This window comes from Rhynchophorus ferrugineus, unplaced genomic scaffold, assembly GCF_030347505.1.
Source record: "Rhynchophorus ferrugineus isolate W39M unplaced genomic scaffold, kcgeb_rfMv2 rfM9, whole genome shotgun sequence".
Lineage (NCBI taxonomy): Eukaryota > Metazoa > Arthropoda > Insecta > Coleoptera > Curculionidae > Rhynchophorus > Rhynchophorus ferrugineus.
In genome coordinates this window covers 40,423,540-40,442,238 of record NW_027472588.1, presented here as the reverse complement: position 1 = coordinate 40,442,238, position 18,699 = coordinate 40,423,540, and the positions used below count along the sequence as shown (strand labels likewise).

Sequence of the window (18,699 nt, the reverse complement as noted above, 5' to 3'; positions counted from 1 at the left end):
AACACTCTTCTTTTTTTATATCATAAATGTCACGTATTTTTGGGATCATTTTTAAAAAGAAGATAATGTTTATGTTTCATTCTTTTATAGGTTAAATGACAAACTCATAAACACAGAGGAATTCTCAATATTTTGTGGACAAACTTAAAAATTATAATAGCCATGTTTAAGTAAAACAACAATCTAATAATGGAAGGCAATAATATTGTACTAAACGTACATGAAGTTTGTTTCACTTGTTTATCTAATAACAATCTTATTTGTGTACCGGGTAATCATGAGGAGTATAATGAATTTGTTAAAATGTTCTACATGTTTACCTCAATAGAAATAAAGGAAAATGTTATAGTAATCTGTGAAGCCTGTGTTACCAGACTGAATGAAAGTAATCAATTTCGGGAAATGTGTATTGAATCATATAAAGTAGTTCACTCTTTATATGAAGAAAATAATGTTAAAAAATCAGCACACAGTCCTGAAAGCAACTATGATGATAAAAATGAACTTAACAGTGATTTAGTCATTCTATCTGAACAAAATTACAACCTAGAAGGCAGTTGTAGGGATATCAGTGCAGATAGTGTAGTCGACCTACCAGGGGATGTTACCACAAACAATGAGCAAGAAGATACTTTATCTACAAGTAAACCTATAGTTTGTGAAACATGTCCAGAAACATTTAGTGATATACTTCAGCTACAGCTTCACATAACTACAAGTCATAGTGAACAAGCAGATAAACCTGAAACTGTGGTAAATGAAGAGCAAAATAATTTTACATGTAGTAAATGTGGAAAGGCTTTCATGCAATTAATTTTACTAAAACAACATGTTAAAAACCATTTAAATTTAAAGTCAAACCAGGAAAAACAGTTAAAATCTAATATATTTATTTGTTCAGTTTGTGGAAAGGAGTGTACTACAAAATTTCTGTTAAATCGACACATGATATGTCATTCAGGAAAAAAACCATTTGAATGTTCATTATGTCCAAGTACATTTTATACAACCTGTGATCTAAATATTCACATGAGAGTTCACACTGGGGCGAAACCATATACGTGTCCAATTTGTGATAAACCTTTTAGGCGTTCCAGCCATTTGACAGTGCATATGAGAACTCATACAGGGGAAAAACCTTACCAGTGCAATACATGTTGCAAAAGTTTTGCCCAATCAGGTGACCTCACAGCACATCAACGTATACACACTGGTGAAAAACCTTTTGTTTGTCAGTTTTGTCAAAAAGGTTTTGTTCAGGGATCAGCACTAAAGACCCATCTGAAAAGACATTTTAAGGTATATTGTTCGACATGCAAGAATCTGTTTATCTCTTATGCAGCCTTAAAGGAGCATCAAAAAACCTGTCAGATATCAGAGTGTACAGAAAACTTAAATAAAGTGTGATGTTATTTTAACAGATGTTTTTTCTATTTTTTTGATTTCCACAGTTTTTGGTTTAAGTTAACACTATCTAGTAGGTGATATATATATAGAAATCATATACATTCAATTTAGTTCAGGATATTTTAACTATAATAAATTTATTAATTAACTTTATAACTTGTATTTTAATTATAACTTTATTTATTACAAAGTAATATTGATTATGCCAATTAAAATATTCAATAATTCTTTTAATCATCATAATTTTTAAAGAAAATTAATATTCCTACAAAACTTAGAATGACCATAGGTTATGTATTGCCTTTCTTCTTTTCCTGACGTGTAATTTTTTGTCCAAATTAAAATATTATCCCTTAATGATAAAATTCTGGATTTATTAACGTTGCCTTTATTCACAGTAGATTATTTTGCATTTTAATAATTTAAAATGTTTAATATTTATTTGAAATTGGCATTTCGAATGGTATCAGTATTGGAATTTTGAGTTATTTTTACAAGTTATGCATCTGTGAAAAGGCTAATTGCAAAATTTTTTTTACATGGTCACACGATTTATGACAACCTTGATCTTAAAAAGACCCAGACATGTATATTTTGTAAATTTGTGGTTGGACTGCGCGCACTGTGAATTATAATCTTTGAGTATTTTAAAGACAGTAAACCGTTTGCTTTATGATCCAGTTGTCTCGACCATGTACCAAATAGGTTTTTCTCTTTTTCCTAATAGTGTAGTAACGCTTTTTACATATTAAGACTACCAATATTGTTTCCGATAAAGTTTCATAATATTCTGAAAAAAATATAATAACGGGATCGATTTAGGATCAACTAAAGTTTTAAAATAAAATACGTTCTAATTTTTATCTTCCTAATCTCGACGTTTTCTATTTGCTCTGCGATTTTACATTGAGCTGTTTATTGACACACAGCCGAAACTGAGGATGCTTAAATAAAAGTTTATCTTAATTCATGAAAATCACATAAAGATATCGGTCGGTTTAACTTTGAATTATTAGGAAGATATTGTATCAGTGATAGTGGTTCCTACTGTGAATTAAGTGAAGTAGTGTTCGATAAACGGTTAATGTATATTTGAAAAAGTTTGCGATAGTTAAATTTTTTTTCTGGTGCGCTAACTTTACTAGGAAATCGTGAATAAATTACTGTGTAAATATATAAACAAGATGTGGTCTGTACACTTGGTAAGTGTGATTTTTTCCCCAATTGTTTTGTTTAGTTATGAATGAAATTTCCATTGACGTATTTATGGTAGGAACAGTCTTAATATTGAAACACAATCAGTTGCGTAAATGCACTTCAAGAAATATTTTATTGAAATTGGAAAAAATAGAATTACGTTTTTTTTTTCAACATAAGTAGGCACTTAGGGTAATTTTTTTCTTAAATAGCGCTCTAATTGAACGTTCTAAAAGCTTACAAACTGATTTTTTGAAATGTTACTATTTATTAATTTCATTTCCAATAAAATAACGCTAATGGTTATTATTGAAATAATAGTTTGTAGTAATTTTTAATCATATTTCGATTATACTGCTTTAGTTATGAATGAAACTGTTTTTTTATATAGTAAAGAAGCAAGTTAATGACTTTATTCAACCTTTTCCTTGTCATGTCCAAGTCATTTAAGTCCATCAGTATTTTAATACATGTTAATATTGGAATTTGATAATTTTATTGTGATTATCCCCATAATTTAAGTGATAATTTATTGTAGGATTATGAATTATTTTTATACTTGTTAATACTAGATTTTGATAAATTAATTGTGATTATCCCCATAATTTAAGTGATAATTTATTATAGGATTATGTATTTATAGTCTTAAAGGATATTAAAAGATATAATTATTGATATTTATAGATTTTTTGAATGTATGCTGTTGCTGTTCTTATTTAATAGGTTTTTTAAGCATGTTGTTATTATGCTGTTATTTTTAGTTTTTAACAGGATTACTTTGTACTTGTATTACTGCTAGAACTGTCTTGAAAGAGGACATGGTACCGGGAAATGCCGAGGATAAAAGTCCTTTTACATTGGATGAGTTTTTAAACGGTACCTTTGGTAGCAGGGGTTGGAACGGTTCTTGGTTGACAGGTACGTGTATACAAACATATACGTATATGATTTAAAAATGAGAGTTTATAGCTAAGAGTTATGTGAGGATATGGGTTATCATCATTATCAAATTAATGGTGATCAGAATGTGTTGCTGAGATGATAGACGCATATATGTTAAATTAAAAAAATAACAGTTACAACTGCTGTTTGTTTTATAAATAGCCATTACGAATCTGGTCCTTTGATAACGTCATCACTTGTTGAAAATTTGCTCAAATTAATGACGAAGACGGAGGGCGCCGAATTCGGATTGTGTGAAATCCACCCACCGCGTTTTCGAATGCCCTTCACATTTCCACTTATCGATTATACGGATCTGGTATTTCGTGTAGTTTTATTTCGCCCAAAGCGGTCGATCTGATAATCCTAGCTGGATTTTTTAAATGATCGTTATATGCAGATATATCATTAAAATACGAATACAAGTAGTGGCAAGGTCGCCAACTACGATGGGTGAGGCCTGGTTTCATTGTTGAATACCTTTCCTTGTAACTGTATTTGGTGCATATTACTGTGATTCATTTTTTAAAAAATAAATGTTCGGATATCATGTTCACCCACAAAACCTACCTGGTATTGGTAAAATTGATAATATACTTTTGAGTGTGCCATTAGAAACAACTGTCGAATAATTAGTTCCTGATTGGGGCCTAAATATGACTGAGGTACATTTTTCTTATAATATTAATGAAAGGCTAACCAAACAAACCTTATTTAGATTTATTTACTGTTCATTAAGAAAATGTATGTAATTTTATATTTTTTACCTTTATAAATATTGATATTAACACATGACTTAAAATTAACACTCCTGTCATATAAATGACAACACATCCTAATCTTCAAATGTCAACTGTCAGAATTTCATGACAATTTGGGGTTTAGTTCGTTAATATATTAAATATTATTAAATAGTTATTAAATATAATATATATAATAAAATATATGTTGGTTGCCATTGGTCACTAGCCATAATTGTTTTATTTTGAACTGTCATTGTCATTTAAAATAAAACATGGAACACTTTTTTAAATATATTTTTTCTGGCAGCCATAAAATAATCATGGCATCCATGCAAGTAATGACAAGTTAATGAAATTCACACGAATTATAAAGAATTTTATGTTGAATCCGATGGCAGTATTGCAATTTTTATGCAACATTTAGTTTTTAAGTTATTCAATGAAAAGTGTATTTTCAAAAAATTAGTAACTTTTGGTTTATGTCCAATATCTTAAAAATTATAAATTTTAAAGCAATTTAACATGGATTTTCGTTTTTATTACCGTAAAATACATATATTTCCAGAGTTTTATTTTTATCTGAGAGGTAAAAAATGTTGGCACTTTTTCCATATATATAGTCAAGAAAATTCGCGATTTTTTGCCATTTTCAATATTTTTGATGTAATTTCCATACAAGTAGTGACAAGTTAATGAAATTCACAGGCATTATAATGAATTGTATGTTGAATCCGATGGTAGTATTATAATTTTTATGCAACATTTAATTTTTAAGTTATTCAATGAAAAGTGTATTTTCAAAAAATGAGTACATTTTGGTTTATGTCCAATAACTTAAAAATTATAAACTCTAAAGCAATTTGACGTGGATTTTCGTTTTTATCACTGAAAAATACATATATTTCGAGAGTTTTATGTTTATCTGAGAGGTAAAAAATGTTGGCACTTTTTCCATATATATAGTCAAGAAAATTCGCGATTTTTTGCCATTTTCAATATTTTTGATATAATTTCCATACAAGTAGTGACAAGTTAATGAAATTCACAGGCATTATAAGGAATTTTATGTTGAATCCGATGGTAGTATTATAATTTTTATGCGTCATTTAATTTTTAAGTTATTCAATGAAAAGTGTATTTTCAAAAAATGTGTACATTTTCGTTTATGTCCAATAACTTAAAAATTATAAAGTCTAAAGCAATTTAACGTGGATTTTCGTTTTTATCACTGAAAAATACATATATTTCGAGAGTTTTATTTTTATCTGAGAGGTAAAAAAATTTGGCATTTTTTCCATATATATAGTCATGAAAATTCGTGATTTTTTGCCATTTTCAATATTTTTGATGTAATTTCCGTACAAGTAGTGACAAGTTAATGAAATTCACAGGCATTATAAGGAATTTTATGTTGAATCCGATGGTAGTATTATAATTTTTATGCAACATTTAATTTTTAAGTTATTCAATGAAAAGTGTATTTTCAAAAAATTAGTACATTTTGGTTTATGTCCAATAACTTAAAAAATATAAACTCTAAAGCAATTTAACGTGGATTTTCGTTTTTATCACTGAAAAATACATATATTTCGAGAGTTTTATTTTTACCTGAGAGGTAAAAAATTTTGGCACTTTTTCCATATATATAGTCATGAAAATTCGTGATTTTTTGCCATTTTCAATATTTTTGATATAATTTCCATACAAGTAGTGACAAGTTAATGAAATTCACAGGCATTATAAGGAATTTTATGTTGAATCCGATGGTAGTATTATAATTTTTATGCAACATTTAAATTTTAAGTTATTCAATGAAACGTGTATTTTCAAAAAATGAGTACATTTTGGTTTTTTATAATAAGTTTTATTATAATTTATCGTGTAAGTGTTACTATTTCTATGGGTCTGCATAATCTGACTTCATCATCAATTTGCTAGGCTGCGGTATCCTGATTCCTTCCAACATTTCTGAACAAAAGTTCTAGTTATGGTTTACTGGAAATCTCCATTGTGTAGGTACATGATTTGGGTTTAGATTTATTCGTATTTCCTTGGTTAGTACTTCGGCTTAAATGTAAATTAGGACAGATAAGCATGTAAATGATCAAATTTGACATATGTCTTATGATCTACAAAACAGATGGCATTGATTCAATTAATTCCTGGTCTTAACACATAAATGGCGATATAAAAAAGATCTTGTTCAAGTCTTCCGATTAAAGAACGATATATATGTCACAACTAATTCACCGGCCGATGATAAGTTTCTATTGAAATCGCGTATTTTGTAATAGTTCAGATACGGATGGCAAAATTATACGACTGTTTGTGCTTTACTCTCAAGGACATAGTTACCAAACAAATGTCAACAACACGAAACACAGAAAACCGGCTATAAGCAACGACCATAAGAAAAAAATGTCAACTTTTAAAAGGTTAACAGATTTGTATTAATTTCATTTGTTAAATTGTTGACGCGTGATCTGATATATGTCTACACTCACGTATAACAAAAAAATATTGTTTGTATTAATACATAATTATTTCCTTGTTTTTTTTATGTTGAATCATTCTCTAGGTTAGTTATTGGAAAACACAGTTATTTATTCTCATATAGCACTCGTTGCAAAATGATAATAAAATATATTTTATAAAATTTAAAAAATATTATTTACATATTGCGTCAATTATCAGTATGGCCGTGACGGAATTTCTGAGAGAGAACACAATTAAAAAGAAATATGAAAACCCATATTCCTCATTATCCATTATGAATCAGTTTTCTCTAATTTCTGTCGATTGATTGGATGATATTCTTGATTCTGACTCGAAACCATAAATAGAATTAAACGTCGCGAGATCATTAAACTGTCGATTTAAAAACAAACGAATTAATTAGGGATGTTGGCCGCGGATATATCGATATTTTAAGAATTATCGATACCTCTTTTTAGCATTATCGATATTTTTTTCACTCCTTCATTTCGCTCTTCTATTTTTTCACTCTATTTTTATGGCCAGAGGGAGAAATGTCATAATGAAAGGTTGATACTTTTCAAAAACTCTAGGTTATTAATATAGATATTTTAATTAAGACTCAAAGATCGATACTCCCTTTTATAACTTTTCACCAGAAAAATGTTTGATGACCAGAGGGGAGAAATTTCGAAACAAAAATTCTATACTCTATTTCAGAAACCTTATATTTTTAATATCGATATTATAATTTCAACCAGAAATTTCGATACTCTTTTACAACTATCGATGTATTCTTTAACCTTTTTGTATATATAGAATATCGACATATCTTTGATGGCCAGAGGGAGGAAGTCTCAAAACAAAAGTATGGTAATATACTTCAAAAACCCTATCTTTTTAATATCGATATTTTCATTTCAAACTCAAAGTTCGATAATCTCTCAACTTTTACGATAACAAAAATATTAGCCCAAAAATATATCAACATTTTTGATAAAATCGTTACATAATTTTCACAACAGAATCGTTGATTTTTAGTATCGATATTTGATTTGAAACACAAATAACGATACTTTCTTTTACAATAATCGATATACAAAAAAAAAACAGAAAAATATTGACTAGGAAAATATTGATATATATTTTTAAATATCAATATGTACTCTTAATCTTTATAACTTTTCTCCTTTATAACTATCGATATTTTCTTCTAAAGAAATATTGGAAAATATCGATATTAGTAATTTAAAGATACTATTAAATATCGATATTATTAAATTTAAAGTTCGATACTCTCTTTTAGAGCTATCGATATTTAAATAAAATCTAAAAATATCAACCAAAAAATATAGATTTATGTTTTAAATATCGATATATACTTTTAATTTGAAATTCAAAGTTCGATATTCTTCTTTTCAACTATCGATACTTCTAAAGAAATATTGAAAAATATCGATATTAGGGATGTCGACCGCGGAGAAAAATATCGATATTTTAAATAATATTCATACTTTTTTTTAACACTATCGATATTTCTTCATATTAACCCTAACTTTCTACTCAAAATTATTTGTATGGCCAGTTGGAAAAGAAAGTGTCAAAATTTGAGCTTCAAATTTTCATTTGAATTTTCATCGATATAAAGAACCATTTTTTTTAATATCGATATATACTTTTCATTATAAAAAGTGTTAATGACCAGAGATATATCTCAAAATTTAAGTTCGATACTCTTATTTCAAAAACCTTATATTTTTAATATCGATATTTTCATATGAATCCGAAAGTTCGATGCTCTTTTACTACTATCAATATTTTTTTTCAAAAAATTATCGAAAAATATTGATCAAAAAAATATCAATATTTAAATTCAAAGTTCGATACTCTCTTTTAATTTAAAAAGAAATATCGAAGTTCGATATTCTTCTTTTCAACTATCGATATTTTCTGTAAAGAAATATCGAAAAATATCGATATTAGGGATGTCGACCGCGGAGAAAAATATCGATATATCGATATTTTAAATAATATTCATACTTCTTTTTAACACTATCGATATTTCTTCATACCAACCCTAACTTTCTACTCAAAATTATTTGTATGGCCAGTTGTAAAATAAAGTATCAAAATTTGAGCTTCAAATTAAAATATCGATATAAAGAACCATTTTTTTTAATATCGATATATACTTTTCATTATAAAAGTGTTAATGACCAGAGATATATCTCAAAATTTAAGTTCGGTGCTCTATTTCAAGAACCTTATATTTTTAATATCGATATTTTCATTTCAACCAGAAAGTGCGATACACTTTTACTACTATCAATTTTTTTTTTCAAAAAATTATCGAAAAATATTGACCAAAAAAATATCAATATATCTTTTTAAATATCAATATATATTTTTGTTTTTAAATTCAAAGTTCGATACTCTCTTTTACAGCTATCGATATTTAAAAAGAATCTAAAAATATCGACCAAAAAAGTTCGATATTCTTCTTTTCAACTATCGATATTTTCTTCTAAAGAAATATCGAAAAATATCGATATTAGGGATGTCGACCGCGGAGAAAAATATCGATATATCGATATTTTAAATAATATTCATACTTTTTTTAACACTATCGTTATTTCTAAAAAAAATGTTAAACTTTGAGCTTCAAATTAAAATATCGATATTAAGAACCATTTTTCCTAATATCGATATATAATTCACCAAAAAGTTGATGACCAGAGGAGAGAAACCTCAAAATAAAAGTTCGATACTCTACTCCAAAAACCCTGAATTTTTAACATTGATATTTCAATTCCACTTAGTTCGATATTATCGATGTCTTTTTGAAAAAAATACCAGCTAAAAAATATCGATATTTTTTCGGCATCCCTAACATATCAGACTTTTAATTCCCGATAACTCGTTTTGTATTACGCTCAATTAAAACCAGCGATTGGTGTTTACGTTAACAAACAACATATGTTTATATTTCTGTTTCAGACACGACGTTCATCTACAAAAAATCCGGTGATTTTTACACGTTTGACGTCACCAGGAAATCTTCGCAACTTTTTTTGGACGGCTCTTTTCTGGTGAGTAAAGCAAAAAAAGGTTTTTACCGGTTTCGGCGGATTGCTGGCCGACTTAATTACCACGGATCGATTCACTCATTACAGTTCTCGACTCGTACCTCTTAATTTAATACGTAATTAAGCTGGAGTTAATATACGGGGTCTGTCGCAAAAGTTTCCACTTTCTATTTTAAGATTTACATTCGCGCAAACACTGAAAAGAGTTCATTCATAGGGACGCCTGGCCTGCGCACTAAAATTTTGTTTTGCTATGTTACCAGTTCCTTGGAGAAACAAATCTTTTATAACCTTCACAGACTGGAACTTCCGACCACAACTACAACAAAATGACTTCCTACAAATAGTTCTGAAACAAACATTATATTTCTAAAATAATAGCTTCCTAATATATTTACAATGCCTTAAAAAGAATAATTTCTCAATAAAAATAATATAAATTAATCAAAAACGTCCACTAACCTAAATCAGATAAAGAGAAATCTACTTTTTAAGCGTGTATACATTTATCGGCAGTAAATTGTCAAATTTTTGAGACAGCCCATTAAAAGTTAACTGTTAACTGACATCAGTGCCCTGATACATGTTAAATTCGTTAATTTTATTTTATAGGATCCTTATCCAGGAGGTACGGTTTCGTTTTCGCCCGACCAGAATTATGTCTTAATTAAATATAACGCTTCTTCGGTAAGACCCCTTAAGCTAACTGTTTTACTGGTTGTCTAACGTTGGGTTCTAGGTGTTCCGTCACTCTACCACAGTTATTTGCAGTGTTTATGATATAGCGGCCGGGTAAGACGTCCGCGCAAATTGCTGATGAGTTTTCCAGAAATTTTCTATCCTTTTATAGGGTGTACTTTGACCTGAACGCGAAACGGCCCGTTCAACTCGCACAGTTTGATAATACGGGTCATGGCATCATTTACGTCTGCGACAATAATATATATTATTTAAAAAGTATAGCGGATGGAGCTTTACCTGTAGTTATTACCGCTGACGGCATCCCTGGTGTTATATATAATGGTGTACCCGATTGGGTTTACGAAGGTAGGTGAGATGAAATATTTTAAAATATATTATAGTTAATTTAATAGTGTGTAAACTTAGAGTAGTACTTAGAATTGTCAATTTAACGGTCATTATGGCATCTTATGACTTCTCTAACATGTACTAGTGCCACCTATACATGTTTTTAGAAAGTATAATGAATATAAATTGCCACAAACCATCAGTAGAGTAAGAAATGTTTGGAAAAATACGTATTGTATACCTTTAATACTTTTTTAGTTTTGTTGTTTTGTATAAATAGAGTTTTAAATTATTAATAACATAAATCATTCTTTGGTTGGATTTAATTTGATATTTTATTCCTTGTATTTTTGTAACTCTTTTTTTTTGTAGAGGAGGTATTAGGTTCTGGTACAGCATTGTGGTTTTCTCCAGACGGAAAAAACTTGGCCTACGCCAAATTTAATGACACCAGTGTTGAAAAATTCTTCTACTTTTTATACGGATCGCCAGGCGATTTGGTCGATCAGTATCCGACTCTTGCGCAAATATCTTATCCCAAGGTAACCGGATAGTTGTTATGTTTTTTATTTGTTGCTGATTTTATTGTTCTGACAGGTTGGAACACCTAATCCTCTAGTGGACGTTTATGTTTACAATATTGAGACGGGAATCACAACCTTATTGAGCTTCCCCATCTCCGTGAAGAATCCGTACGAGAACGACTATATCTTGTACGACTTATCATGGGTGTCCGAATCTGAAGTGGTCACAATTTCGACAAATCGCATTCAGAACAAGTCCTTTGTTTCGAGATGTAGATTAGGATCTGCCTGTGTAGAGGTATGACTTGACGTTATTACTATCTTAAATAGGTTGCATATTTTGTTTTTATATAAAATATTTAGACAAAAAAATTGAAACGCCTTCTTGATAAAAAGTCCTCTATTTAGAATGAAATTGAAACGATAAGATATTAAAAATATTTTTCGTTGCTAATTTCGGATAATAAGTAAATAATGAGTTGAAAAAATTCTTTAATTTTAGATGTTTCCCATTAATAAGAATTAATAGATCCTGATACAAGGGTTTCTGCTTATAGTTTTGGTCTTAGCATTACTAATGTAGGGATATATTTTGTTCTATTATGTTTAAACACTCATTACTATTCCTTGGAAGCAAATTATATGGACGCTCACACATACAAGTGTCCTTTTAGGTGTCTTGTTTTGGAATAAATCTTGCAGGAGGCTTCCCTATAGATTAGCGTGTTTTTGTTGAACTAGGGGGTCTTCAGGATCATGCGCAGTGTGACATTTTGTCTTACCTGCCGCAAAGAAATTAGCTATCCTGCTGAGATGACCTTAGGACTGATAATAGTTTTGTATAGCGACGTTTTGGGTGTAGCGGAGTGGTGATTTTGCCTACAAATTACGCGATTGGTGTGATGAGCACCGTTACTGGTCCGTTGGAATCGTTGGAAATCGTCCTCGAATAGAAAACTATTGTTTGGGTTTTGGTTGGATGGATCTTGATTGATCTCCAGAATCTGACGCATTTGATTGTGCGGCAATCCTCGCGCATTGCCAATTGTAGATTTCCGCGTGGGTGTATATGTGGTGGCCTATGGAGTTATAGATGTCGACACTAAGTGTTGTCACAACCATCTGATGTTTTTATTGGAAACTTGCAATTGCTGAACATAATAACCTTCTTCGGAACATTTTGTAATCTGAACACTTGTTTCCAGAAACTTGAAGAATTTATGCCAAATAACAATTTAAATTTCGTGCCATTATTTTTCATAATTTACTGTTTGGACAGTGTATCGAGCTTAATTCTTTATACGATGATAACTATTCTGCATCACTGTAAATAACTGATGTAATGAATTCAATTTTCCAGAATTGTACTTATAGGGACGCCCGGCTTGCGTACTAAAATTTGATTTTGTCACGTTGCCAGTTCTTGCAAATTGTATGTATATCTCAAGAATATATTATATTGAAAATATATTTTCGTGGATTCATACATTAACCTAAAATATCCCTTTAAAATTCAAGTTCGAATTTTAATAAGTTTAATGGTACAAATGGCATCTATAATATATTTGAAGAAACATCAAGAACCTTTTAATAAGAAACCCATTTTACTGGTAAGAACGGTCCTGGTCGAAGTTCTTAATTACCATTTTGGACATTTCCAACCAGAGTAATCAAAAATGTTAAGCAGCTATTTGAAATTTATCAAAGCAAGCAAAGGGCTAAAACATCTGCCGGTTTGTAAACTATTATCACTAAGGTTTTGAATAATTTTACAGACATTGAAAATCGAACGACCTTTGCAGGTTGATTCGGCTACATGTTCGAACGCACCAGACAGCATTTTATCTCTTTTTAACTGGAATAAAATGAGAAGGAAAATATTGTTTGATATTAAAACGAATTTGCAATCGGCAATAGGCGATATATTATACATCTTGATAACATGAGTTCACTGTTACTTTGAATATACTATTGATGGGCCATGTTGCCAAATATCTTCAAAATTCTTGAAAGTATTAGTGATATCAATTAGAGGTTTCAAAACTGCGACGCGTTGGTTGTTTTCTTGGACAGGCCATACGTGTTTGGTTATGTTAAAATGTGTATATTCTGATTTTATAAGTCATCAGTCAATTTGTATGCACAATTAATATATATTGAAGGAAATCTCCTACAAGCAAGAAGGAGGATGGCTCTCTCCAAAACTACCAGTCTATAACTCCGATGGCAAGAAAAGAATCGAGATATTGCCGCAACCTGTTGGCGATGATTATTTCGATCACCTCGTACTAAGCGATGTTGCCACTGGTACCCAGAAACGTCTCACCAACGGAAGACGTGTAGTCAGTACCGTTTATGGATGGGACCAAGTCAATAATCTAGTGTAAAATCTCCACCCGCTGTTTATCGTCTTCCATCACCTGATATAACCATGTTTCCAGTTACTTTGGTGCCTCTGTTAATAACACCCCGTCGCAGCAACATATTTACGCGGTGAACACGGTCACAGACGAGGAGACTTGCTTAACCTGCACGTTCGAAGTCGATGGGGAATACTGCAAATACGCATCAGCCGAGTTCAGTTTGTCGTACAGTTATTTTGCCAAAATATGCACCGGACCTAATCCAACATACGTCGTGATTCAGAACCTAAAGGATGTAAGTAACGGTTTCAATCTATTATCTGTTAGTTCTGCGATTTTTTCCTCTAGGAAAGCGATGCCCTATTATGGATAGATAACGAGCTGATCAGGGAGAAGCTGAAGTACAAATTGAAGTTTGTCCAAAGAGACCTGCTAGTTCCGGTTAGCAATCAGTTCACCGCCAGGGTCAGGTTGCTGTTGCCTCCCGCTTTCGATGAGAAGAAAAAATATCCTGCCGTAGTTAACGTGTAAGTTATATTTTTATTCGACTGTATGTTGTGACATCCAAACTATCGATGACACTTCGCGAGGCAAAACAAAATTGTTGTTTTCACGGTTTTCCTCGCAATTATTCAATATCCTCGTATCATATAAACCTTCTCTAGGCTTCCACATAGATTTTAAAACCAAAATTAGCCAAATCGGTCCTACAGTTCTCCAGTTTTAGCGGGACTAACGAAGAACAATTCATTTATACATATATAGATGATTTTAGGACCGTGAATTAATTTTTATCAGTATCAAGTATGTAAATTATTTGCAAATTCAATGTTGATGCTCAATTTAATTAGGGATGTCGAAAAATATCGATATTTAGATATATCGATATATTTTTTTGACCAATATTTTTCGATATTTCTTCAAAAATATAATATAAATAATAAAATATATAGAAATGTGTTGTTTAATAAACATTAAGTGCCATAAAATTAATTTTTAAGGCTCGGGTGGATTTAATATTTAATTTTAAAGGTTTATAATATTTGTCCTTTAAAATTTCCTTTAAACGCTTGTATAGAAGTATGCAATATTGTAAGTTCTGTGGAAGATACACTTTTGTAATTTTGGATCAGAAGTTTACGCACACCCAGTATACTCATCAAACTTAGCGTCTCTCGACTAACACTCGTTTAGGTTAATGCCTATCTCCAAGCCTGCTTTTGAAACGCCAAAGGATTGCGAATATGGATAATACAATTGTTTCATTATATTTCCTGTGAAATATTCAGCATCATTATAATTCGGACCTAACCTAACTTGTAGCAAATTATTCTTAATCCTTGTTCTTGAAAAAACTACTTAATTAAGTTGAATTGAATGTTGAAGCTTTAATACAAATATTCCCGGAATATGAATCCTTTGATTTCTCTGACATTTATTACCGTTAACACTTATTTTTTGAAGACAAAAAGTGTTTCATAGAGCGCAGAATTATGAACTGTATATAACGTTGCTCGTCTTCTCTCTGAAAATTTCCATGTAAAACGTTTAAAAATATCAAGGTAGGCTGAGATATTTCATTATAAAACTCTTTTTAATCACTTAAATAAGACTAAAGATCCGGATAAGTAAGACTAAAGATTCATCACGATAACGTTAAACCACACCCATGTTTAGGGGCCCGACAAAATCGATCCAATGTTTGATCCATTCACCGTATAGCCCGCATTTTGCTCCATTTGGTGGAGTCTCTGAAAATGTTTCTCATGGTGCAAAGCTGACCTTAAATGGACCTTGGTTCAGACACATCTTTCTGCAATGATACAGTTATAGTCATCGATCAAAATATATATTATGGTTTGGTGTTTATAAATAAATTTTTGTGAATAAATTCGTTTTGGAAAACATGAACTAAAAAAAACGAAGTAACTTTTTGGCCAACCCATTATAACGAACTGTCAAGAGTAACACTCAAAGATAACTGGAAAAATCAGACCTTCATCAATTTTTTTATCGATAAAGCTTCTGAACATCATCTGAGTAGTGTTTTTGAATCGATAAAAATAAAGGAAAAAGTCGAGGATATAGTATGAGTTAGTTAATTTTGATTGTTTGTAGATACGCCGGCCCCAATTCCAATCAAATAAACGACGCTTTTTCCGTACGTCTTCAAAATTACCTGGTAACGAGTAGGGAGTACATCTATATATTGATTGACAGCAGGGGAAGCGGACGTGATGGACAGAACAAGATGTTCCAGATCTATCGGAAATTGGGAACCGTTGAGATAGAAGATCAAATAACAGTTACTAAGTGAGCTTACGACCGAATTAATTATATTTGTCGTATTAATATATAATCTGAACGTTTCAGGTATCTCCAAGATCATTATCCATTTATTGATAAGGACAATACCGGGATATGGGGTTGGAGTTATGGTGGATTCGCCTCGACCTGGGCCTTGGTGAAAGATAAAGGGCACGTTTTCAAGTTTGCCCTATCAGTTGCTCCGGTCACCAGCTTCATATATTATGGTAAAATATATTAACCAAGTTCTTCATTAAGTTCGCGAGATTTAACGTCATTTTAATACATCTCATCGTCCACAAGAATATATCCAAAATTCCATTTCCATTCAAAATCAAAATGAATACAAAACGTTTAAACCTTTAGAATCATTCCAAGGAAATGGTTAAACAATCGGTATCATTTCCTACATCCTGAATATATTATCTATGTATACTATCTATATCTACGTAAGGAATTATTAGCTGTGCTTTAAAGAATCAAGAGATATATGATAGCTAAAACAAGCAACAAATATAAGGCAAAATAGAGACATCATCAGAGGGAGAATCATTACACAAGTACCAGATACAAAACAATAAGGACAAGGAAATCTATGATCTAAAAAGGAAAAAAAAAAACAAAACAATAAGGTTTAAATGATTCAATTTTAATCCCAGTCACTATGCCCAACATTTCCAAACTATCTTCTGCTATATATGAACGGGGTTCTTCGTAAATAAAACACAAGCTACCAATAAAAATCATAATGGTCACTGTATTGACTTTATACAGGGCTGTAAAATGGTGACTATATAAACTATGTCAACATATTAATTAATATGAGTGCAAAAATTTGTTAAAAACTAGTGACCATTGCCAAAAACAACTATTTAAAATCTGAAATGTTTCCACAGCCAACTAACTTAGCTTTCTCTGACTTCTGGCTTTTTTCATACCAAACAATATGCTTTTTTGGAAACAGTGTTTGTTAAGCTAACATAGGAGTATTTTTCAGACCTAGAAAACCACTACAATGATGAGATCTGTATTTATTTCCGTTTAGGGAACTTCTTGAACATTTTACTACATGGTGTTGATGTTGGTAATAATTTAAATAATTTCAGATACAATATACACGGAAAGATACATGGGTCTACCTACTGACAATGATAATTTAGAGGGATACAATAACACGGATATAACAAGAAACGTGGAAGCTTTGAGGAAGAGACTGTATTTTGTCATTCATGGCAATGCCGATGACAATGTTCACTATCAACAGACAATGTTACTAGTTAAGGCACTAGAAGCAGCTGATATTAGTTTTAGACAGCAGGTATAGATTCTTTTCCATAATTACTTTAACACTAGTTGTAATACATGTTTCATTTTCTTCTGCATTATTATGTAGTATTGTGGCTCGACATGATTAAATAAACAAAAATGGGAATGCATATGCTCCTTTCATCATTTTTAAAATTTTATATGATAATAGAATATGAAGTACAAAGGAATAACTCAACACCGCCTCTTCTAAAGAATTTCTTTTAGATCCTTTGTAGTTAGTCATTTCGACTTGATCTTCTTGTTCTTCTTTGTTTTTCGAGTTTTACAGATATAGAAACAAGTGATAGTCAGTGGATGCTATTTTCATGGATGGATATGATTTATAGGAACAAAACTTTTTTCCTGTGTGTCTTTTTTCCAATATATATTGAAATATTATTAAAAACATAAAAAATACACAGTTATATATATATATATATATATTTATTTTTTTTTTCTTTTTTTTTTAAAGTCTCCTTTTACCAACTATGGGTTTATCTGGACTGGGCCTAAAGTTTAACATGGGCTCTGAACCACGGTCCTCAGCATTAAGCCTACCGACTGGCGAGTGACTAACTTTAGAAATCATTTCAGAAGACATCCGGTCTTACCCAGCCTGGTTACTGGCGTGACTGTGATCATTTTCCTTGTCGGATTTTACACTCTTGCCTAGAACAATCACAAATTTTAAACAGGCACAAATATAAATTTACGACCAGGCCCCAGCAGGATTTGAACCGGCGGCTATCGCAACAGTAGGAGAACCGTCCTGTCGTTTTTACCACTGCGCCACCAAGCCGGCAATTATTATATATATTTGCTTATACAGTTTTATGTCATATTACTTATATCATATATTTTTTTTTTAATTATAGAGTTACCCTGATGAGAACCACAGTCTCGGTGGTGTATCGCGCCACCTGTACCATACCATTGACAGTTTCTTTGCTCGAGCTTTCGGTCTGGATACCACCTCTAGTGCCTGGAGGAAATGATGAACCTGTGTACAAAGCAAAAAAAAACCAGTGTGAAAAGAGTGTCAGTATTTTATTATTAAGTCTTGTTAATCAATAAATTATTGTTACTAATCGTTGTTTATTTATTTATTAACCTGGGGAAATATAAAAGAGAAAATCGAAAGCAAACTCTTTGATATACTGGATGTAAAAGTGTCCGGACTTTTATCAATTTATTGTAAAATAACGAAACCTTTTGTTTTATTTAAAATATTGTCAATTGCTAGTTACCATTTTCCCTATTTTTCTAGTAGCATATGGTTACTTTGTTGGAAGAACACTCTAAAGAATCTGATGATACT

General features: G+C 30.8%; 2 protein-coding genes across 2 annotated transcripts; both read left to right on the top strand.

Moving 5' to 3' along the window:
* The first annotated feature begins 77 nt into the window (after positions 1 to 77).
* On the top strand, positions 78 to 1,418 carry LOC143202988 (uncharacterized). Its single transcript, XM_076415037.1, has one exon. The coding sequence runs from the start codon at positions 190 to 192 to the stop codon at positions 1,405 to 1,407; it is 1,218 nt and encodes a 405-aa protein (XP_076271152.1). The 5' UTR covers positions 78 to 189; the 3' UTR covers positions 1,408 to 1,418.
* Positions 1,419 to 1,960: 542 nt separating this feature from the next.
* Positions 1,961 to 18,469, top strand: LOC143202986 (venom dipeptidyl peptidase 4). Its single transcript, XM_076415034.1, has 15 exons — positions 1,961 to 2,609; positions 3,366 to 3,522; positions 9,762 to 9,853; positions 10,463 to 10,537; positions 10,590 to 10,642; positions 10,701 to 10,897; positions 11,252 to 11,421; positions 11,477 to 11,701; positions 13,566 to 13,786; positions 13,845 to 14,061; positions 14,115 to 14,293; positions 15,885 to 16,079; positions 16,140 to 16,300; positions 17,180 to 17,391; positions 18,257 to 18,469. The coding sequence occupies exons 1-15, from the start codon at positions 2,592 to 2,594 to the stop codon at positions 18,374 to 18,376; spliced, it is 2,292 nt and encodes a 763-aa protein (XP_076271149.1). The 5' UTR covers positions 1,961 to 2,591; the 3' UTR covers positions 18,377 to 18,469.
* Positions 18,470 to 18,699: the final 230 nt, after the last annotated feature.

Bases quoted from the DNA above. Each gene is read 5' to 3' on its own strand.
- LOC143202986 (XM_076415034.1), top strand. The intron at 10,538-10,589 runs GTAAGACCCCTT...GTTGGGTTCTAG, and splicing joins TTAAATATAACGCTTCTTCG to GTGTTCCGTCACTCTACCAC. The intron at 14,062-14,114 runs GTAAGTAACGGT...TTTTTCCTCTAG, and splicing joins TGATTCAGAACCTAAAGGAT to GAAAGCGATGCCCTATTATG.
- LOC143202988 (XM_076415037.1), top strand. From the start codon at position 190: ATGGAAGGCAATAATATTGTACTAAACGTACATGAAGTTTGTTTCACT.